We start from the raw sequence: 25,046 nt of genomic DNA, 5'->3' as shown, positions 1-25,046 counted from the left end.
TCCTTCTCCTCCTCCTCCTCCTCCTCCTCCTCCTCCTCCTCCTCCTTCCCCCCTTCCTCCTCCTCCTCCTCCTCCCCCTCCTTATCCTCCTCCTCCTATTCCTCAGTTCTCCTCCTCCTCAGTTGTCCTCCTCCTCCCCCTCCTTATCCTCCTCCTCCTATTCCTCAATTCTCCTCCTCCTCAGTTGTCAGTACTCCTCTCCTCTTCACCCTGAAAACTTCCTCATCCTCCTGACAACTGTTGTTGTCAGCTGTTCGTAGTCAGGCTGACACTTAAAGTGACTTCAGAATGCTTCAATCTCAAAACTATTGTAACTGTTGTTGTCAGTTGTTAGTAGTCAGGCTGAAACGTTAAGTGACTTCAGAATTCTTCAATCTCAAAACTATTGTAACTGTTGTTGTCAGCTGTTCGTAGTCAGGCTGACACTTAAAGTGACTTCAGAATGCTTCAATCTCAAAACTATTGTAACTGTTGTTGTCAGCTGTTAGTAGTCAGGCTGACACTTTAAGTGACTTCAGAATGCTTTAATCTCAAAACTATTGTAACTGTTGTTGTCAGTTGTTAGTAGTCAGGCTGACACTTAAAGTGACTTCAGAATGCTTTAATCCCAAAACTATTGTAACTGTTGTTGTCAGCTGTTAGTAGTCAGGCTGACACTTAAAGTGACTTCAGAATGCTTTAATCCCAAAACTATTGTAACTGTTGTTGTCAGCTGTTAGTAGTCAGGCTGACACTTAAAGTGTCTTCAGAATGCTTTAATCTCAAAACTATTGTAACTGTTGTTGTCAGCTGTTAGTAGTCAGGCTGACACTTAAAGTGACTTCAGAATGCTTTAATCTCAAAACTATTGTAACTGTTGTTGTCAGCTGTTAGTAGTCAAGCTGACACTTTAAGTGACTTCAGAATGCTTTAATCTTACAACTATTTTAACTGTTATTGTCAGCTGTTAGTAGTCAGGCTAATACTTAAAATGACTTCAGAATGCTTTAATCTCAAAATTATTGTAACTGTTGTTGTCAGTTGTAAGTAGTCAGACACTTAAAGTGACTTCAGAATGCTTTAATCTTACAACTATTTTAACTGTTGTTGTCAGCTGTTAGTAGTCAGGCTAATACTTAAAATGACTTCAGAATGCTTTAATCTCAAAATTATTGTAACTGTTGTTGTCAGTTGTAAGTAGTCAGGCTGACACTTAAAGTGACTTCAGAATGCTTTAATCTTACAACTATTTTAACTGTTGTTGTCAGCTGTTAGTAGTCAGGCTGACACTTAAAGTGACTTCAGAATGCTTTAATCTCAAAACTATTGTAACTGTTGTCATCCTCCTCAGCCATCCTCATCAGTCTTCCTCCTCAGTCCTCCTCTTCATCCTCCTCCTCTTCCTCCTCAGTCCCCCTCCTCCTCCTACTCAGTCTTCCTCCTCCTCAGTCCTCCTCCTCATCAGTCTTTCTCCTCCTCCTCATCAGTCCTCTTCACCAGTCCTCCTCCTCAGTCCTCCTTCTCCTCGTCCTCAGTCGTCGTCCTCGTCCTCAGTCATCCTCCACCGTCATCCTCCTTAGCCATCGTCCTCAGTCTTCCTCCTCAGTCCTCCTCTTCATCCTCCTCAGCCATCCTCCTCAGTCTTCCTCCTCAGTCCTCCTCTTCATCCTCTTCCTCTTCCTCCTCAGTCCTCTTCCTCATCAGTCCTCCTCCTCCTCCTCATCAGTCCTCTTCACCAGCCCTCCTCCTCAGTCCTCCTTCTTGTCATCCTCCTTCTCTTTAGACCTCCTCATCCTCATCATACACCTCCTTCTCTTCATCAGTCATCCTCCTTAGTCCTCCTCCTCCTCGTCCTCAGTCCTCCTCATCAGTCCTCATGAGTCCTCATGAGTCCTCATGAGTCCTCCTCCTCCCCAGTCCTCCTCCTCCTCCTCATGGGGCCTTTTCCTGGGTCCTCCTCCCGGGTCCTCCTCCTCCTCAGTCCTCCTCTTCAGTCCTCCTCCCCACCCTTCTCCTTAGTCCTCCTCCTCCTCAGTCCTCCTCCTCCTCAGTCATCCTCCTTCTCCTCCTCAGTCCTCCTCCTTCTCCTGCTCAGTCCTCGTCATTTCCCTCCTCCTCCTCAGTCCTCCCCTCTGTCACCCTCCTCTAACTCCTCCTCCTCCTCCTCCTCTTCCTTCTCCTCAGTCCTCCTCCTTCTCCTCAGTCCTCCTCTTTCTCAGTCCTTCTCCTCCTCCTTCTGTTCCTCCCCCTTCTCCTCAGTCCTCCTCCTCCTCAGTCCTCTTCAGTCTTCCTCTTCCTTCTCCTCAGTTCTCCTCAGTCCTCCTCCTCCTCCTCAGTCCTCCCCCAGTCCTCGTCGCCTCATCCTCCTCCTCCTCCTCCTCATCTGTCCTCCTTCTCCTCCTCAGTCCTCCTCCTCTTGAGTCCTTCTTCTCCTCCTCCTCCTATTCATTCCTCCTCCTCAGTTCTCCCCCTCAGTCTTACTCCTCCTCAGCTCCCCTCCTCTTCCTCCTCAGTCCCCATCCTCAGTCCCCCTCCTCAGTCCCCCTCCTCAGTCCCCCTCCTCCTCTTCTTCTCTTTCATCTCTCAATAATTTGTTCAATTTATAATTATTGTTGGTGTTATTTTTTACATAATTTATTGTTATATACTCAAATGTTTTTAAACGCATTTGAGTTTGACTTAAAATGTGCTCAAGAATCTTTGTGTTTAACAAAGTTTTACTCTCCAGTAATATGAAAAAGTTGTTGCATGATAAATGAATTGATTTTCATCCCTTTTTATGTTATTAAAAAATGTGTAGACTATTGTTTGTGCCTAATTGAGGATTAAAAGTTTGAGAAAGAACCATGGTCATTAACCGGGCTACCTATTTTTGCAGATAGCCTGTTACAAATTGTGGAGAAAATTTAAATCAAAAGTTACAATTTTTGTCCGTTTTTGTCCGTTTTTGTTTTTGTCCGTTCGGTACCTATTTTCTGAAAACGGACAAAAATTAACATGATCCCCGCCCCCCCCCACCCCCCATAAGCATGACAGGAATGTTAATAGTAACTCAAAAGCTTGATTAAGGACTCAGCACTGTGATTGGTAACTCTATTGTGCAGGCACTATTTTAGCGGCTACACTCCTCTTTAAGTTTAATGTTGCATTTTTATCAAGCCAATTCGAAGTAAAAATGGTCAATCTTTATTTTAATTGTAGACTTGTTACCAGTAAAACTAAAAGAACTTACCCGCATTTTACCAGTAGTTGACATTCTAATTTGTAATTGTTTAGGCTGATATAGGTAGCACAGTTGGTTAGAACGCCAGCTTTGCAATCGTAAGGTTGCGGGTACGGTTCGAATCCCACTGTCTGCCTGGTCGTGGGGTGAGCGTCGTTGACGTTCAGCTAAGGATCCTGAGTGGTCTATGCAGCCCCTGGTCTACTCAGCCGAATACTCGAGAAATCGGGTGTGAGGGTTAAACTTAAATGAGGAGCTGCACATTGCAGCAAAGTCTCGGGCGAAGAAAGTATGGTACACACTACCTTAACCGTCACTGGCTAAACAAATCCTTCGGCTTCCTGTAATTGGCTGTTTGCACTTGTGTAACAATGTGGCTGTTGGAATACTCCGAAGTAAAATAAGTGTCTTGATAAAAATACAGTAAATCCCGATTTACAGATCGCGGTAAATCGGGGTTTTACTGTATACTCTATTACTGTATTTTACCATTATCTTTCAAGTCGACAGATGGAACTTTTTTGACGTTTAATCATTTTAATACATTTTCACCTTATAAATCATTTTAAAAGTGTAAATAGATTAATTTCAATTTCTTTCTCAATTATTTAAGGAAAATCTACTAAAAAAACTCAACTACAGATCTCGATCAGTCGCATGCTTCGTAAGATATCATAAAAATTTGTACAAAAACACAAATCACACAGAGCAGGTTATATATAGTCGACTATAAACATAATTATTAACTTTAGAGTAAAGTAAAATTCGGGTAACAAAGATTTCACAACAAAAGTCTCTGGGGTCAACAGACAACACAGGTGAATGTAGTTAAATAAAAATCTGGGAGGCATTATGGTTTCATTTTCTTCGCGTCGTAGTAATAAAATATCAATTAATTAGTCACCTTCCGCTTGCCTATTATAATATATCCATGATAAAGTCAGAAAAATCTACTCTCATATAATTTTGTCAAAATATATCATAATCAATCTCATAAATCGGGATTTCACCGTCAATTAATTATAAGTCGAGAGTAATTTAAATGAGATTACAGCACTTCTGATATAAATCTTCTGTTGTACCGTGCAAGACTCGTCACGAACAATTTCTCGCGCAATTTCTCGCGCAAAGTCACCTTGCACGTGCGATATGACACCAGCATCTTAAACTCGGTTTGTTTACTGTTCAGTTAGGTACAAATAAAGTATTCTCCTCTGAGTTCCTTATCTCTCTCGAGCAATATCCAACAGTAATTGAAGGTTTCATTGCACCATCTACCCTCGATCCTCTCACACAAATCTCTCCTCCACTACTTCGCCTGCTCGCTCAGTTTGCGGTGTAGCTGCTGCCTGTTGTCCAGACTTAGAATCAGTTTTATAGCGTCGATGTTGAGCATGTTTTCACCAGACATTTCCTTGGGAGAGAACTGGGGTTAGTGAACTGGGGTTAGGGAACTGAGGTTATGGAACTGGGGTTAGAGAACTGGGGTTAAGGAACTGGGGTTAGGGAACTGGGGTTAAGGAACTGGGGTTAGAGAACTGGGGTTAAGGAACTGGGGTTAGGGAACTGGGGTTAGAGAACTGAGGTTAAGGAACTGGGGTTAGAGAACTGGGGTTAGGGAACTGGGGTTAAGGAACTGGGGTTAGGGAACTGGGGTTAGGGAACTGGGGTTAGGGAACTGGGGTTAGAGAACTGGGGTTAGGGAACTGGGGTTAAGGAACTGGGGTTATGGAACTGGGGTTAGGGAACTGGGGTTAGGGAACTGGGGTTAGGGAACTGGGGTTAGAGAACTGGGGTTAAGGAACTGGGGTTAGGGAACTGGGGTTAGGAAACTGGGGTTAAGGAACTGGGGTTAGAGAACTGGGGTTAAGGAACTGGGGTTAGGGAACTGGGGTGAGGGAACTGGGGTTAGGGAACTGGGGTTAGGGAACTGGGGTTAGAGAACTGGGGTTAAGGAACTGGGGTTAGGGAACTGGGGTTAAGGAACTGGGGTTAGGGAACTGGGGTTAGGGAACTGGGGTTAGGGAACTGGGGTTAAGGAACTGGGGTTAGAGAACTGGGGTTAAGGAACTGGGGTTAGGGAACTGGGGTTAAGGAACTGGGGTTAGGGAACTGGGGTTAGGGAACTGGGGTTAGGGAACTGGGGTTAGGGAACTGGGGTTAGAGAACTGGGGTTAAGGAACTGGGGTTAGGGAACTGGGGTTAGGGAACTGGGGTTAGGGAACTGGGGTTAAGGAACTGGAGTTAGGGAACTCGGGTTTAGTGAACTGGGGTTAGGGAACTGGGGTTAGAGAACTGGGGTTAGGGAACTGGGGTTAGGGAACTGGGGTTAAGGAACTGGGGTTAGAGAACTGGGGTTAAGGAACTGGGGTTAGGGAACTGGGGTTAAGGAACTGGGGTTAGGGAACTGGGGTTAGGGAACTGGGGTTAGGGAACTGGGGTTAGGGAACTGGGGTTAGAGAACTGGGGTTAAGGAACTGGGGTTAGGGAACTGGGGTTAGGGAACTGGGGTTAGGGAACTGGGGTTAAGGAACTGGAGTTAGGGAACTCGGGTTTAGTGAACTGGGGTTAGGGAACTGGGGTTAGAGAACTGGGGTTAGGGAACTGGGGTTAGGGAACTGGGGTTAGGGAACTGGGGTTAGAGAACTGGGGTTAAGGAACTGGGGTTAGGGAACTGTGGTTAGGGAACTGGGGTTAGGGAACTGGGGTTAGAGAACTGGGGTTAGGGAACTGGGGTTTAGTGAACTGGGGTTTAGTGAACTGGGGTTAGGGAACTGGGGTTAGAGAACTAGGGTTAGGGAACTGGGGTTAGGGAACTGGGGTTAGAGAACTGGGGTTAGGGAACTTTGTGCTTGAAGAATCTTAGGGCTCAGTTCTGCTCAGGCTTAAAAATATATGATACTTGAAACAATATGGCTTTCTTAGCAAGACCGTCAAAATAATCATAATATTTACCTCAATGTAGTTACACGCTTGCTCGATCATAGTAAAGTTGAATGGTATATCAGGGGTAGATCTGACCAGATCTCCTACAAACGCTTTCAACTCTATACCCTGGAGTTTCTGATCGCAGTTCGAGTCGTAGTGCTTCAGTACGGACTGTCGAAATAGTTGGGGTTGTTATGGTTACAGTTGTTATGGTTACAGTTGTGAATGTGTTGGAGTTTTCACTTTTACTGGTTACATTTTGAAGGTGTTGGGATATTAGTTAGTACTATGTAATTACTTCTGCTTGAATGTGGTTAATTTCTTATTTCGACGCATTAGAAAGCAAAGATTCATTGCTGATATCTACTGAGTGTGAGCCCTGTTGATTTTATATTCAATTTAGCAAACTGAGAAGAGCACAAATTATAAATGAAAATAACATTATAAAATTTACAGTTTACAATATCGTTAACATTATTGTGGTCATTGGTCAATAATGGGACCCGACCAAATGCATCTTTAACATCCACTATCCAGTCCAACTAAAATATTTTGTCATAATCTTACAATAAATCTCTCATCTGTCCGACTATACTCCTCGCTAAAATCTTACTAGAATAACAGAAAACATTAGAATAGAATCCCACTTCTTAACACTTGAAGCTCTCTTTGAGCTGCTGAATGCTCCCCTCTGACAAAAGAGACTTGATCGCGGTTGTGTCGATGACATCCGTCCCAACGTTCTCCTGGGTGGTGTGTTTCACTCATTTTATCCGTCAGCTCTGACACAGAAAAAATGCCATCACGAGGAATCAGACGAAATGTGTGTCCAGGAGAGGATATCACACTCATTCGGTATACAACATGCAGTCACAGGCAGGAATAAGCGGCAAAGTGGCTACAAATAAACTATAAAAAGTGCCAAAAACAGCTGTCGTGCTACATCATAGAGATCTGCAGACGGGTTACAGGAACCACGTATTCTACACATTCTACATATTCTACACATTCTACATATTCTACACATAATTCTAGTATATTCAGCATATTCCCTAGTCTCTACTTACAGGGAAGCTAGTCTCGACAAGTGTTATATTATGATGACAGACATGGATTTGTTTGAGATGTTGAGAAGTTTTCAATAAGTCGACCGAGTACTGAAATAGTGTTTACAGCTTTCGACGCCAACGTTTCGACATCTTCAGGATTGATGTCACCGCGATCAAAAACGTTTTGCCTTTCATTTTCTAGTACAATATTTCACAACTCTGAATTCACCAGCTGATATTGGTTATCAATCTTCACTCAAATTTATGGATCTACCATATTTTCGGCACTTTTTAACTAATTTCTCAAACGCACCAGACATCAACCCACAGTAATTCAAGTCCTATTTAATATCAGCTTGCCCGACCTTAACAAATCCCGTATATCTGTATCAAACAACACCACACAAGCAATGCAATACTAACAAGACATGCGTGCTTGACAGCAAATATGATCATAATTAATTAATTAATTAATTAATTATCATATGACAATAAAAATATCAAGACGGTACGAAAATGGAATAGCGAATGCAACAGCGCGGCGCACGCCTTTGTCACGTTCGTGGGCGGCAACATCTTTGTTAGAACAATTGGGAACAATATCTCACTTTAACTCTGGTGACTCCTGCCTCAATTACTGTCAGGCTCAGTTTGAGGCCCAGGTACCGGGCTATGTCCCCCACAAAGGCATGCAGTTCCGGACCTTCTATGGTGTCGTTCACGTTCGAATTGTAATGTTTCAAAATTGACTGTGGAATGTTACTTTGATTTTAGATATGCGGGAACAACATAAACTGATATTTATAATACGATTAAAACTTTCGTCAGGGGTTTATTTAGTCTGTTGTACACATGTTTACCATTGAATTGGATTATTGCCGTTTACTGTGGTTGTAGCGGCAAATGTTTATATATATCTAGTTTAGTGCCACTGGCACTGAGCCAGGATATCATCTTCAGTTGAACTATTAAGTCTCAGAGACTTTGCATCTAATAAATTTCAGCCCAACTTCACAAAAGTTGGTAAACAGCAAGGGACAAAATGTGCTCTTATGCTTTCTTACCTGAACGTGTTTGTCCTTTATAGATTTCTTGTTGATAATCTTGTTCAAATAGTTCTCTTCGATTTTCAGGGCCTTTGCCAATTCGTTCATCTCGAATCTTCCGTCCCTGTTTTCATCGTACGTGTCCATCAAATGTATTACTTCTGCAGTGTACTTTTCTACCTAAAACCAAACTTTCAGTAAATTCTGCCAAGGTTTATTATATCTAGGGCAATTACCATGCTTGGATTGAGTTGGTTATTTTGAAGTTTTCCGACTAGGTCCATGAAATTTCGGGGGTATTTCCGGGGGTATTACTTCCGGGGGTATACCTGTTCTGGGGTAATATCTACACAGTCCCCCTTGAGAAACAAGTCCTTCATGAACTGTGAGAACTCCACATACTCCAGGAAACCGCTCTTGTCCTTGTCGTAGTGGAACCAAACCTGGGGGCATGGGTCGGTCAACTTTCAATGTAGATTATGAAATTTGTATACTTTTTTAAAGCCGCCCTGATGCATGTTGACACGTTACGTTGGTTAATTATTTGAGCGGGATATAAATACCGCATTTAATTAAAATATTGGGTAAATAGCAAATATTTTACCTGCATAAACTCAGTGCTGGTCAGCTTCTTATTCCGCAACTTCTTAAGTTCCACTCCCGCCACGTCTCTTGATCCTGACTTTGCCATGTTATTGTCTCGAGTCTTATACCATCCTCTCTACTGGGGTTACATTGGTTACTATTTATTGGTTACTACTTATTGGTTACTGTTTATTGGTTACTGTTAATTGGTTACTGTTTATTGGTTACTGTTAATTGGTTACTGTTTATTGGTTACTGTTTATTGGTTTCTGTTTGGTTACTGTTTATTGGTTACTGTTTATTGGTTTCTGTTTGGTTACTATTTATTGGTTACTATTTATTGGTTACTACTTATTGGTTACTGTTTATTGGTTACTGTTAATTGGTTACTGTTTATTGGTTACTGTTAATTGGTTACTGTTTATTGGTTACTATTTATTGGTTACTATTTATTGGTTACTACTTATTGGTTACTGTTTATTGGTTACTGTTAATTGGTTACTGTTTATTGGTTACTGTTAATTGGTTACTGTTTGGTTACTGTTTATTGGTTACTGTTTATTGGTTTCTGTTTGGTTACTATTTATTGGTTACTATTTATTGGTTACTACTTATTGGTTACTGTTTATTGGTTACTGTTAATTGGTTACTGTTTGGTTACTGTTTATTGGTTACTGTTTATTGGTTTCTGTTTGGTTACTATTTATTGGTTACTGTTTATTGGTTTCTGTTTGGTTACTATTTATTGGTTTCTGTTAATTGGTTACTGTTTGGTTACTGTTTATTGGTTACTGTTTATTGGTTACTGTTTATTTGTTACTGTTTATTTGTTACTGTTTATTGGTTAATGTTTGGTTACTATTTATTGGTTACTATTTATTGGTTACTACTTATTGGTTACTGTTTATTGGTTACTGTTAGTTGGTTACTGTTTGGTTACTGTTTATTGGTTACTGTTTATTGGTTACTTTTAATTGGTTACTACTTATTGGTTACTGTTTATTGGTTACTGTTAATTGGTTACTGTTTGGTTACTGTTTATTGGTTACTGTTTATTGGTTTCTGTTTGGTTACTATTTATTGGTTACTATTTATTGGTTACTACTTATTGGTTACTGTTTATTGGTTACTGTTAATTGGTTACTGTTTGGTTACTGTTTATTGGTTACTGTTTATTGGTTTCTGTTTGGTTACTATTTATTGGTTACTGTTTATTGGTTTCTGTTTGGTTACTATTTATTGGTTTCTGTTAATTGGTTACTGTTTGGTTACTGTTTATTGGTTACTGTTTATTGGTTACTGTTTATTTGTTACTGTTTATTTGTTACTGTTTATTGGTTAATGTTTGGTTACTACTTATTGGTTACTGTTTATTGGTTACTGTTTATTGGTTACTGTTTATTGGTTACTGTTTATTGGTTACTATTTATTGGTTACTATTTATTGGTTACTACTTATTGGTTACTGTTTATTGGTTACTGTTAATTGGTTACTACTTATTGGTTACTGTTTATTGGTTACTGTTAATTGGTTACTGTTAATTGGTTACTGTTTATTGGTTACTGTTTATTGGTTTCTGTTTGGTTACTATTTATTGGTTACTATTTATTGGTTACTACTTATTGGTTACTGTTTATTGGTTACTGTTAATTGGTTACTGTTTGGTTACTGTTTATTGGTTACTGTTTATTGGTTTCTGTTTGGTTACTATTTATTGGTTACTGTTTATTGGTTTCTGTTTGGTTACTATTTATTGGTTTCTGTTAATTGGTTACTGTTTGGTTACTGTTTATTGGTTACTGTTTATTGGTTACTGTTTATTTGTTACTGTTTATTTGTTACTGTTTATTGGTTAATGTTTGGTTACTGTTAAACCATCCTTTCTACTGGAGTTATACTGGTTTACACCTAACACCTTTGACCGTATACTACAGTCTAGCATAGGCATAACTCTATAGGTGTAATATAGTTTCACACGTTGGTTGATACCCTCTTACCGTACAAGAATGTCAAGAAACCAGCAACATTGGGCAGCAGTTACTATTACTATTATCTTACTATATTCGTTTAAACTGTTTAAATAATTGTACAGCGAAAAGTATCGAACTGCAAGTAGAAGCGATCTACAAATGAAAAACTTTAAATAAGTATTAAATAAATCATTAGCATTAAGTTATTTTTTTTTTTATTTGAAAATTCAATTAATTATTATATATACAAATCAAGCGTTACATTTCAGCCATGCAAAATTACAATGACATATTTTAATATTCTAATTGAAAAATGGTGCTGCAATATAAGTTGCTTAATGTTTGGCCGGATGACAACTAACTAAAAGAGAAAAATAAACTTGATTACATAATAATTAATTCGGCTGAACCAACACATAGCAAAAGCCACATTAACGTTGGGGCCGAAAACTATGTATTAAGTTATTTATCTGCAAAATGTTAGTCGAATAAGCAAATAGCGTTAAAGTAGTACGTTATTGACGTTGTTAAGGACGGTTAACTGAATGTTGACAGTTCTGTTGGCACATTGTCCACTGTCCTTCATTTATTGTTTAATAACATTACTTTATTCAATTGTCGTGCCAGACTGCTGAGGTTTAATAGGGTGACGCTATCATAAGAGCTTTGGTTAGTGAAATTTGGTCAAAACGAATCTATGATGGACGTGTGCATAACTGAAAACCATCACTTTAGGATAGTGGATAGACTTAATGTAATCGGTAACAGTAATATTATAACGAATCAGAAGTGTAAGGAAAACAATAGTTGTACCCTACTTTTGGGGGGTCCCAATGGTACAGGGATAAAAGGAAATCGCGGTATGTGCGGGATCGCGATTTTCCCATTCTTTGCGACAAATTTTATGTGTCGTCTGTTTGGCTTGTCGCGGTATCGCGATTTTTGGGCAAAATAATCGCGATTTTCTTTTGTCCTTGCAATGGTATATTTAGTGTCGTGTATGTTTATTACTATTTACAGTTCTCTACGTGGTTGTAGCCTAAACATACAGCAAATCAATGACGAATAATGGATATCTCTTTACAGTAGTAATGATAAGCATTAAAAGAACAACCAACCGGCAACCACTATGAAAGAAAATCGAAAATGTCGCTTACTTTTTTGGAATAATTATATTTGGCTCTCTTCCAAATATACCTTGATAAGCCAAAGAGGCCTCCAAGATAGAAAACAATCAGAAATAAAGTGATAAAACTGCAGAAGATATTTAAAGGCTTCTAAAAACGAACAACCTATTGCAACACCTGAATTCTCCTTCATAAGCTTACTATGTGCACGAAACATCAATTAGTATCAAGCTACGAAGTATCGAGAAGCAAAGAAAAGCAATATAGCAGTATAATTCCGACGAACTCATAAATTAGTATTCAATATTTATAGTATAAATCCTTCGTGGGGAGGCTAATGTTATGGCTTTATCGGATGAATTCTCACGGATACATGAACTTGGACGTGAAGCATTTTCTGCCGATTGTAATTTCCATGTCATGTCTGAAAAGTTGAGTCCATGTTACTATGTCAGTGGTTTGTGTCGGTAATGAAGCGGCTAGTAATGAAGCAGCTATTGAGCTATTCGTTGCTTGATATACGAATAATGCAGGCCGGTTTTACTATAAAGTGTCGAAAACAAGGACATTTTAACTTGGGAGGCTTATGTAATCAGTAATAGTGTAAAGTAGGTTTACAGAAACACATCAAACACACATCAAACTTTAAAGAAAATTTAATCTTTTCTGCTTGTGAATGTTGAGTTGTAATTCAAAGTTTCCATCTAACTATAAAAAGCTTATGTAAATGTTGGTAGATAATTATAAGAGTTCAGGTCGATATATATCAAAAAAAAAACATCGGAGAAGTAAGCTTTATAATATGATTATACGGAAAAAATAATGATTTTATTAACCCATATTAACGCTACAAATCTGTTACATTTGTTGATATGATTGGTGAGATCATGATGTTTGAATGTAGATCGGAAGAAATTATCTTAAGAAGAAGTAATAGTTTTACGCGAACTTCGAGTAGTAGTTGTCTTCGAGCTGAAGCGAATACTGGTGCTTTATTCAGTTCCCTCCTTTTGTTCTCTTACCAAATTTAAAAAATACAGGTCACAAAAACCATAATTTCCCACACACAATGGAATATGTCATCCGAATTTCTCGAAATACGAAGCCAAAGGAGAGTAAAATTTAAAAAAGTAAAGAGTTAGTGACAAAGCGATAAGTGACATGCATAGATGGAGACCAGTGGATGAAGCAGTGAAGGTTGCATACATCTTCCTGGCGTTGTAGTCAGTATTGTAGGTACTACATTGTTTACAGTACCTACAATGCTACTTTACAAAGCATGACGTCAATTAGAGCTTTTGTTAATTTTAAGCACTAACGTGGGTGCCTCTATTGTTCTCGTAATTATAGTCGAGATGACGGTTGTGTTTCCAGTTGAAGTACTATCAACTTTTACAAACATGAGAGCAGGATGTCAATGGACACAGAGCCTGTTTTAAAGTAGAGGATCGTAATAAATCAGCCCTTTCGATTCATGCCTATGAACATCACAGTGACATTTTTACTATTGACAACTATAAATTTGCCATTTTGAAAGAATGTAACCCCAGGGGATTAAATAGGGAGGAATTTAGGTATATTGAGAAGTATAGAACTAATTGCTTGGGTTTAAATAGATGCAAAGTTGAAAGATAAGGTTCTCAGTTTTTATTTCTTCTTTTTTGAAGCTTCATTTTTGAAGCTATATTTTTGTGTAGTTCATCTCCATTTACCTTGTGTATTTTATTTAGGTTATTTGATTCTCGATTGTTTGAGGCATTTTAGATCTTCGTATATATAGTACTAATAAAACTAACCAACTTAATTCCTTTGTAGCTAATGATGTAATTTAACGAAGTATACACTACATTTGCGTGTTTCACTGTCGAGCCCACCAACCATAAGAGCAGGATAAAGATACTTTTAGATTGCATGTTTCATCTCACGTACCTATGTCACCTACGTTGAGATTCGTTAAGCTTTAACAGGGCCATCACATTGTGTGACCACCCCACAGAGAGGAGAGCTCTCTGTCATTCCTCCAGCAAAGCAGCGAGTTTGAGTTCTAGCCCCTGTTGGGCGGTGTATCCGGAAGAAATAGCATGAACTGGGTGAGCTGCGATTTGAATTGCTCTCGGTCGCCGATGGAATTCAAATGGTAAGGCATTGCATTCCACAATTTTGGGCCTATGACTGCAAATGAATTATCGTACAGTGACTGATTTGCTGCTGAGCTGTGTCTGCATGCAGATGGAATGACTGCAAGGTTTCCAAAACGTGACCTGGAAACAAACTGCACGTTAATGTCGTTGCTGGTATGGTGATGGAGAATCTTCCACATATCTCCTCATCTTTATGTGCTGCGTATCTAATTAAGGACGGGCGGAAACTCTGGATACATCAGAACTTTTAGACTTATAGATACATAAGGGTCGAGGACTCAAGTCTGATAAATAGAAAACAGTACTATCAATTTTAATTTCCTCTTTTCAGTGTCATGAGTGTATTTTATTAATAGAAAACAAAAGGAAACTTGCGGATATATCAGTTGCTTCTTGAACTGAAGTAAATGGGATCTGCCCATAACGCATCCTCTTTCAGAAGTATACCAGCTTAGGTTTTAGGAACTTGGTTTTAAAAGCTTAATTTTGAAGGGCTTAGTTTTGAGGAAATTTTATTGACATCCCCCGTGACCCCTCAGTTCGATTCGAAAAGCAACTAAATTGAAGCAATTGAATACTGATCAAACACCGACAACACAATTACAACGTTGATAAATGAATTATGAACCACATGATTCAATAGAAAAGCTTGCTGACAGTCGCACTGCGTGGTACACGGTACTAATTGGACCTGTTGAGTTATATTAGTATATTGCATGGGTGTGAGAGGTTAATGGCGATATAATAACAAGAATCAGTGTGAATTTCCGGCTGTACGTGCACTATTGCAGTACAGTCGTTGCACCTAGCACATCAAATGAGCGCAATTAATACTGTTCATACATAGTTCCGACATTAATTTGCATGGGTATCATCAATTATAACCGTTCAACATGTCGCTCTTAAATTAAGTACATCGCGAATGAGCAAAGCCTGACAGTCTCGCACTCATTTTGGATTATAGTCTATCCCAAGTATAAACAGTATTTCACAATAATATAAATATAATAAAATATCCAGCTTAGGGTGTAGAAGGGAGTTTCAGAACGGTAAACAAGAGAGACTAGTAGTAGTATAGCACTCTATTCCGTTATAGTCCAGCTGTATTGAGTTCCTATAACACAGCACACATTTGCAGAGGGTTATGGACGTTTAAAGACAAGCGTAGAATTAGTGCAATTAATACCAGTCCTCAGTTCAGTGTTCATTCTTAGTTCCGATATTAGTCAACATGGATACTGGCGGCGATACTGAACTGTTTGACACTTCGTGTGGCCGTGATCTGGGTTTTGGTTGGTCAATACTGGAAGCTGATTGGTTTATCGATTTGTTCACTTCCCCCGCCAGTATACAGGTATATTGGCAATTGTCCAACATTGCTCTGGATTAACCTTACTCATTCCAACTCTAAGATATTCTGTCCCTGTAGCATAAACAGTAAACAATAATACCGGGACACAACTCGCATATTCTCTTACTGCCTTATATACTTCAAGTTCATGTGGCCAACCAGTCTGGCGGACGTCCTAAGTAGATGGCCCCTAAACAATAATTCGCCGTAAAACAGTCCAAATCCAGCTCAGAAACTATCGAAAGAATGACATCAAACAGAGAGTAGCAAACAGTAAACAAAGACAACCTCAAAAGTCCGTAAGTCTACCATACTCTCTAGTTCCAACACGCATGGAGTTAGGGACTTTTAAACACTAAACACACTGGATAAAAAGTCCACTTCAGTCTTCAAGTAGCAGCATATTTATGGGCTCATATTATGTAGCTCTCCCAAGAGTTATCAAGTGTATTTACGGTTCTGTAGCCAATCCTAACCCTGACCCTGACCGAAACCATAACCATAGGCAGAACCCCGTAGCTAACCATAATCCTTACCACAACCCTAACCCAAGTCATACAAAATCTAATTAGTGTATGTGACACTAGTATGTGACAGTGACAGTAGTATGACAATAGTATGTGACAGTAGTATGTGACAGTGACAGTAGTATGTGACAGTAGTGTGTGACAGTGACAGTAGCATGACAGTAGTATGTGACAGTAGTATGTGGCAGTGACAGTAGTATGACAGTAGTATGTGACAGCGACAATAGTATGTTACAGTATTATATGACAGTAGTATGTGACAGTGACACTAGTATGTGACAGTGACAGTAGTATTACAGTAGTATGTGACAGTAGTATGTGACAGTGACACTAGTATGTTACAGTATTATATGACAGTAGTATGTGACAGTGACACTAGTATGTGACAGTGACAGTAGTATGACAATAGTATGTGACACTAGTATGTGACAGTGACAGTAGTATGACAGTAGTATGTGACAGTAGTATGTGGCAGTGACAGTAGTATGACAGTAGTATGTGACAGTGACAGTAGTATTACAGTAGTATGTGACAGTAGTATGTGACAGTGACACTAGTATGTTACAGTATTATATGACAGTAGTATGTGACAGTAGTGTGACAATAGTATGTTACAGTGACAGTAGTATGTGACACTAGTTTGTGACAGTGACAGTAGTATGACAGTAGTATGTGACAGTAGTATGTGACAGTGACAGTTCACAGTAGTATGTGACAGTAGTATGTGGCAGTGACAGTAGTATGACAGTAGTATGTGACAGCGACAATAGTATGTTACAGTATTATATGACAGTAGTATGTGACAGTGACACTAGTATGTGACAGTGACAGTAGTATTACAGTAGTATGTGACAGTAGTATGTGACAGTGACACTAGTATGTTACAGTATTATATGACAGTAGTATGTGACAGTGACACTAGTATGTGACAGTGACAGTAGTATGACAATAGTATGTGACACTAGTATGTGACAGTGACAGTAGTATGACAGTAGTATGTGACAGTAGTATGTGGCAGTGACAGTAGTATGACAGTAGTATGTGACAGTGACAGTAGTATTACAGTAGTATGTGACAGTAGTATGTGACAGTGACACTAGTATGTTACAGTATTATATGACAGTAGTATGTGACAGTAGTGTGACAATAGTATGTTACAGTGACAGTAGTATGTGACACTAGTTTGTGACAGTGACAGTAGTATGACAGTAGTATGTGACAGTAGTATGTGACAGTGACAGTAGTATGACAGTAGTATGACAGTAGTATGTGACAGTTAACAGACACGAATTTTAATGATAGCATGTTGAAATTCGACTGTTTCACTATGTTCAAACAATTCGGCGAGAAAACAAAGGTGTTACAGCTATGCTTGACTTCGGTTGTTAAAAACTACAATTTGCAGAACAATTATTACATTTATCAATATGTAATATTATTATGGTTGTGATTATTAACATAATCATGACGATGATATTGAAAACGCAATGTTAGGATATGAAAACTGTCACAGAAAGGAGGAGAAACATAAATTTGAAGGAATAATTATTTGTGTAAAGAGAGGCTGGGTTTCGTGACGTCATTATCAGGTGAATGGTTATTCCGCAGCTCCATTGTTTATAAGTTTATAGCTCAAGTCAAACCCACTTTGAGGTCGGTACTTGATAGCAACTAAAGAGTATAAGAGGAAATTGAACGTTGACAAAGAGTATAATGATGCTGAATGTTGATATAAAGATTCATAAATCTGGGTACTGGTAGAGCGGTGAACCATACCTTTTTCCAGCGTTGACCGATCAAAGCTAAGAATCAAGCTACAAAATATATAGTTAGCCTCCCGAATTGTATTAACATGAGCCTTACATTGTGTGTTCGGGGGTGATGCAACGTCAATTAATGTCAGTATTCCGTAAAAACCCCAAACTGACATTGACATTAATTGACATTAATTGACATTAATTGACATTAATTGACATTAATTTGTCTTGAAATTTGAGATTATCATTATTCGATATATATCAATATTCAAGATATTCACGTCTATGTAAGTTAAACCGGTTCAAAAAAACAAAATGTCCTTAAATAATTATGAGTATGTTCTTATCTGTTGATCCTGAGGTTCAAAGACCACCAAAAAAAATTTCAGCTTCCAACTCTTCCATCTTCGGTCCCCACCGGCCACGCCCATATTTTATTGGTTTCTTATACAGGTAAAATATCTAGAATCGGCTTTTTTAGTATGAAGGAGTAATGTTAGCTGTTTAAGATTCGTTATTCAAATATAAATGTCATGAAGGCATTTCGTTTAATGTGGGTTTTAAGTTCTGATGATGTTGAGAACCACGCCCTTGGATGGCCACGCCCATTTAAGAAAATTAAATTTAGGAAAACCGTATTATATTAGTTTTATTGTTTAATGATCTGAATTTTTTTCACATTTCACATTTCCATATATGATAGTAGTGAATAAATTGATGATATAAACGTTCTAAAGTGCTAAAAATATGGTAGAACTACATAATCTCTGGTCGAAAAATATCGTGTCAATTAATGTCAGTATTCCAAAATTTTGCAAAACTGACATTGACATTAATTGACATTAATTGACATTAATTGACATTAATTGACATTAATTGACGTTGCATCACCCCCGTGTGTTCCCCTTCGAGTCCAAAATCATTATAGTATTAACATAATATTTTATATGTATAATACTAGGAATTTTAAAGCCTGTCATCTGCAAATTTAGTGTAAATGGTACTGATGCAGATTGCAGGCTCAAAAACTCATATCAAACTAAATACAGCATTCAGCATCAAACTAGGCTAGGATTAGGCTAGGATCCCAAACCAAAGTAATCCAAAAAGATAAATATCACAAATTATACTCTGAAACACAAAACATGCACAGTAAAACAGGACAGGTTCTCGTGTGTTATGTGCATTATCACTCGAGTCGCTAATTGAAGGCAGCAGCGTTCAGAAGTTTCAGTGATTAGGCAGTACGTGACCAGTTTGTAACCAGTACGTGACCAGTTTGTAACCTAACAAATCAATGCATTTTGTCTGCATCCACTCAAACACAAGTAGATCAGTCACATGCGCAGGTTTAAACCAATACAATATACCAACTTATATACTTATTATTTATACGTGTTGTAATTTGATTAGAGGTAAAAGTGGTGGATATTTCTTGGAAGGAAGAAGCTTGTGTCCTTTACAAAGGTAATGTTTTACAGCAGCTGCCCCATCACTGGGCCATCAGTTGGGTCACTTTAGCTAATTGGTAAATTTAGCTCACATGATCTGGCTTATTCGTTTATATTACTAATTACTAATTACTAATTACTAATTACTAATTACTAATTACTAATTACTAATTACTAATTACTAATTTCTAATTACTAATTTCTAATTACTAATTACTAATTAGTTTTCTAATGAGCTCGCACTCCAAAGATTCTCCTTTAAAACATAAGCCATTTTTGATGTAAACCTCATGATCATAGATCAAAGAAAAAAGGTTATCGTGATCTTAATTCACGGACGGCTATCATTAATGATGACGGTTATCATCAACAGTTAGTTTCATTCACCAGCTTTGTAAATTCTGCTGATATAGTCAGACTACTACTGGACTTGTTCAGAAGTGAACTAACAGTAACTGTCATAATAACAGATGGGGGGGGGGGTCCAACCCGATTTCCGATATGAGGGTTGATGAGGCCAAAATCGGAATCGGACAAATCGGGTTGGACCCCCCCCCCCCCCCAACAGATAGTTGAAAGTCGTGGTTTTAGATGACATTATTATTGTCATCAATAGTGTGAAACTATCTTACTGACTGGAGATGATGACACTATTATTGTCATCAACAGTATGAAACTATCTCACTGACTGGAGATGATGACATTATTATTGTCATCAATAGTGTGAAACTATCTTACTGACTGGAGATGATGACATTATTATTGTCGTCAATAGTGTGAAACTATCTTACTGACTGGAGATGATGACACTATTATTGTAATCAACAGTATGAAACTATCTTACTGACTGGAGATGGTGACATTATTATTGTCATCAATAGTGTGAAACTATCTTACTGACTGGAGATGATGACATTATTATTGTCATCAACAGTATGAAACTATCTCACTGACTGGAGATGATGACATTATTATTGTCATCAATAGTGTGAAACTATCTTACTGACTGGAGATGATGACACTATTATTGTCATCAACAGTATGAAACTATCTCACTGACTGGAGATGATGACATTACTATTGTCATCATCTCCAGTCAGTGAGATAGTTTACTATCCTCTCAAAAAATACACATTTTCTCAAATAGCTAGGTATTTGCGGGCCACCCTGTACTATTTGTTTCAATGCCCAAAGCTAAGAAAGTAAACTAAAATACAGAAACACACGTACACACAGCACAATGAACAATTCCAGACATACTCAACAAATTACTAAAACATAACCCCACAACTTGTACTAATAGTACACGGTTAGACTGAGACAGAAGGCGCAGCAGTGCAGCAGTGCAGGTATGCTAGTGCAGGACAGTGTGTATCTAACGTGAAACACAACTTAGTAAAATTACGGTAGTACCGGAAATCAGGGTGTGGCAGAAGGAGAGCACCATGAAGAAATAAGAAATGTACGCTCTGATCCGTGGTTGAAATAAGCGAAAACCTGACGTATCTAGCACTTCCAAATTACTGAACGGTATGGCTTCTATACAGTGCCATCTAGCGGTTCTTCAATGCTAAATTCATTCGTTTTTCCGTGCCGCTTACTGTCAGTATTTCAACAAAAACCTGTACTTACAACGTGCGGTTACCGTTTTCTGTGGAAAACATGCTGGATATTAAAATCAGTACATGATCAGTGATACCACCACGGTTTTTTAAACACCATTAAATAGAAACGTGTAGATTCCAGGTAGAACAAAGTGTAGATACTGGATAGATTAGCTAAATACTGCAATCACTCCAGACCTGCCTGTGTAGTGCTTAATATCGCCACAAATTTTCTATATTTGTGGTCTATCAGTCTCGTAATATATGCACATAATATTATGACAGTTTAACTGTACACACATATACACGATACCATCTTGTCATCATGGCTTTCTGGTAACAGTCACCCTGCTGCTGGCTAATCATAATTTTACAAAACTCTTTATATTTTACCAACGTCCTGTGTATTAATGCTTTTCATACAAGTTACAACAAAGTCTTCATGTTATGTGATTGTGTATGTCATTAGATGAAGACCATGAAATGATTCAACATTGTAATTAGTGCAATAGTGATCAGCGATTTTATCCCTTTAAAATAAGTCAAACGTCTAAATTTTGCTGAAAATACAAATTCATATTAGGTACTTAACCAATTTAAACCACAGCACAAACCCATTACAACCACAAATTCGAGTTCAACGACAATTACAACGACAAATTTAAAGTTCTGCGGTTTTCTTTTGTGCTGAGAGAGCTGAGGTTAGGGTAGTAGGTGAGGTTAGAGCTTACAACGAAAACAATAGAATTAGAATTGGCTCGAGATAAAGCTAATATTGACGTCCAAGTAAAATAAACACATCAATATTTAATAAATATTAAATAATAGTAAAATAAATTTAGGAAGAGGCTGCATTCCATGATGTTCTGCATTCTGACATGAGCGATCATGGAATGCAAAAGTGCTGAGATGTCAACAAATGCGACATGAAAACATTATAAAATCTACTGATAAAGAATGCCATCCCACTAAAGGGTATTCGCGGGAGTAGGAACACAACGAGCAGCGAACATGCACCTTTAATATGTCCATTGTAAAAGATCGTACAAAATTCTATAGAACTTGAAAGTTGTTAAAAGGACACAATATAATGGCACAGGGCACTGTATAAACTGGTTTTAAACAAATTACACAAGCATTATAGCCTAGCTTCTAAAAGTTAGATCCAGTTGGGCTCCGTTAGAATTACGTAATACTCCGTGTCAAGCACACTACTTATTAAACACTACTTATCAAAAGACAGGGTCAATTGACCAAGAAACCTCATAACGCCGGTTTAATTTATGAAAAACGTCAAAAAAATGGATGAATGGTTAATATTAGGACATACTATAATAGTACTATGCTAGGAGGTGTGATCTGTTCAAGAAACTGCTAATACAGTAATAGTACTGAGCCACTAAGCGGAGCATCGTACTGAAATGATATCGTCATGAAATTATAAAGGCTGCCAGAATATTTTAACAGTAAAAACCAAGGCACCGCGATTATGAATGGCTGATTACATGTGCCAGCAATCAGCATTTGTCGTCCCGCCGGTCCTGATTATTCTCTAACCATTTTCTCAATTTGTGTCATATTACTGTTCTAATTTCATAAAAACTACCGAAAAACAAATATTATAAACCTTATCCTCAAATTACTGAACGTTATGACATATAACGCTGTAAGGTAAATGACATCACGGATCTTCTTACCAAATTTCGAGATGATAAACAAACGTCATTACATCTTTTAGCTTATCAGCATTTTAACAGGGATACCATGGCACGATTACAGTAGGTATTATGTTCAGTGTTCATCCCCGTGGAATAGTGAAAGTAGCGACGTTACAAACGGACCCGCTGACTCCGCTTTACGGGAAATGGCGCCAGCAAAAGGGTCAGAATTGTAAGATTTTATCGGCCTTTTAACGGATCAGTGGTGCAATCTCACAACAATCCTACTACGGAAGAAGAAACTGATGAAAAATAACGAACTATATACTGCGAATGTCCGGTAAAGCCAGGTAGCTCACAAGTCGTGACGTCACGGGTCATTATTTTAATCTGATTTGGGTGTCTCCTTATACTCTCCTACCCTCTCATTCTCTCTCTCTATCGGGTTATAGCCCCGTAACTAACATCGGCCGAATCATCATGTGCTAATGTGTGGGACAACTTCATTACGGGCAACTGACTCTGTTAGTCCGGCACAGTACACCACACGGTACGTGTAATAGTGTGTACCTTAACCTACTAACGTATTACTGCTGGGGTATTAGGTACTGCTGATCGGTATACATCGCACTCTTCTAGATCAAATTATAGACTTATAGAGTTAGAAGTTATGCAGTTATGGGAGTATGGGAACAATGGTCATTATATGCCTCGGTAAACAGTAAAGTGACGAACTACAGAAAAGATGAAGAAGAGATTGGCAACGTAATAAAAGTCTAAAAATCGATGAGGCCTTATCAACTTTGGCGCCGTAAAACTTAACTTAGTGTTTTTTAACAAGTGCATGAAATATAAAATTCCGCTTCGAACTCCTCAATCAAAACCAAGCAGTTTCGCAAGTTTTGGTTTTGGTTGTGCTGCGAGACCGCTAACCTTCAGATTTTGGGGTGTTGGCAAATAATTGTGGTCTGATATAATAAACGAGGATCGACTGGAAAATTTTTTTTGCATTCGTCAGAGCATGTCTAGTTTTTCTACCATTTTACCGACTTACTGACAATATTGTCTGACGAATTAATGAATTTAATGTTATTATAGTATTATTTATGCAGCTTTCTACCAAAAGCATCGCACTAATGTCATTGGCAAACCTCCAGTCAGGGACACGTTAACTGCAGTACTATCAATGAACAATTCCTAGCAAACCTAACAAACGATTACAACTATCTGAGTATCTGGGTTAGTCAGGCTCACACTCTGTTGACATCTCTTTTTGGAGCTTTTTGGACTTTCAGACTACCTAGTTGAGTGTGTACCACAACCTAGCACCCTGTCTAAACGTTCGGAACTACCGGACCTATGTGGTAAGCCTGCTCCCTGAACAAAAAATCAAGGACAACTAATGAAATAGAAGTGAAGTATAGAATAAAAGGTGGCACGACTTGTCCGAATGGGGAGCGAGCTAAATGGATTATACTATGTTCTAGGCACCTAATATTATACAGTTATACTAATAGAGGTGATCTCATCCATCTCGTGAAGTGACCTAACTTATTCCATCCTCTTTATTTTATTTAAATTGTAGTGCTGGATTAAATATAAAAACCCGCGCATATTACTGTACCCAACTTAAGCCAATTGGGACAAATTTTAACATTGGGACAGTGTTGGTATACATGCTGGCGATAGTGGGGAGCAGCAGTAACGAGGGGTATAAAATAAAAACTTGTAAGTTGTAAACCAATATTAGACAATTAATGCTGAAATTTGTCTAAACTCCAAGTATGTAGGCTTACACTTTGTGACAGTAAGACAGTAAGACTCTGAAATATTAGATTTATGCTCCTTATTTTGTGATATAGTGCTCTTATCTGCAAATGAGGGGTATACTGTTATCCAGCCGCAGGTAACACAGAGACAAACTACCAGAAATGGTGAGGTGTCCGCGGAGGACAGACATGATCATTAGCAGGTGCTGATTAGTTGAGCGATTGGGACACGCTTATATCTGATCCCTCCACTCAGCTCATATCTGCCTGTCACTTCCTCCGATTAATTCTACCGTTTAGCTCCTTCTGATGTCATCGTACGTGGGCACGGTCGATGCCCCCGCGCAGCTGATTGGGTCGTTTTCTGTCACGTGATAAGATTCCGCGGATTTGATAGGTTGATTTTGTGCCCCGTGTGATAAGGATGAGTTGTTGTGTTGCTGTAACCGTTCTGAAATTAGGAGGAGCTAATTCAGTGGTCGGTAACTTATTACCGGGCACCTGAACGATCTGGGTGGTGGAGTGTGTTGGTCGGTGGTGACACTCGTGGGTGATGGACTGTGTTGGTCGGTGGTGACACTCGTGGGTGATGGACTGTGTTGGTCGGTGGTGACACTCGTGGGTGATGGACTGTGTTGGTCGGTGGTGACACTCGTGGGTGGTGGAGTGTGTTGGTCGGTGGTGACACTCGTGGGTGGTGGATGATGTTGGTCGGTGGTGACACTCTTAATAATAATAGATTTTAACTCAAAAATATAAACATAAACAAAAAATCTAGAGCAGGGTGATTAGAAAATTAAATTAATAAACGAACTATAAAACATCGACACACAAACACAGTGGACACATTATGTATGTTCGGGGAAGAAAGTGTACGTTAA

The 25,046-nt window shown here is 38.6% G+C and overlaps 1 protein-coding gene across 2 annotated transcripts in view; it reads right to left on the bottom strand.

The window, feature by feature from the left end:
• Nucleotides 1-3,999: 3,999 nt before the first annotated feature.
• The window catches only part of LOC134815965 (secretagogin-like), an 85,627-nt gene continuing 64,580 nt past the window's right edge, over nucleotides 4,000-25,046 (bottom strand). Inside the window, exons 2-6 of one of the 2 annotated variants that reach the window (XM_063824601.1) lie at nucleotides 8,830-8,951; nucleotides 8,555-8,668; nucleotides 8,244-8,405; nucleotides 6,158-6,301; nucleotides 4,000-4,616 (exon numbers count right to left, since the gene is read on the bottom strand). In XM_063824601.1, coding sequence (XP_063680671.1) covers nucleotides 4,512-4,616; nucleotides 6,158-6,301; nucleotides 8,244-8,405; nucleotides 8,555-8,668; nucleotides 8,830-8,916 — 612 coding nt within the window. In that variant the 5' untranslated portion in view covers nucleotides 8,917-8,951 and the 3' untranslated portion in view covers nucleotides 4,000-4,511. Of the gene's footprint in view, nucleotides 4,617-6,157; nucleotides 6,302-6,351; nucleotides 6,877-7,787; nucleotides 7,929-8,243; nucleotides 8,406-8,554; nucleotides 8,669-8,829; nucleotides 8,952-25,046 lie in introns of those variants that run through there. The other variant, XM_063824602.1, reaches the window with a different exon arrangement.

The sequence above is a fragment of the Bolinopsis microptera genome, chromosome 5, assembly GCF_026151205.1.
Source record: "Bolinopsis microptera isolate Bmic1 chromosome 5, MBARI_Bmic_1.0, whole genome shotgun sequence".
Taxonomy (NCBI): domain Eukaryota; kingdom Metazoa; phylum Ctenophora; class Tentaculata; order Lobata; family Bolinopsidae; genus Bolinopsis; species Bolinopsis microptera.
Note: the sequence above shows the minus strand (reverse complement) of the source record. Positions and strands in the feature narration are given on the sequence as shown.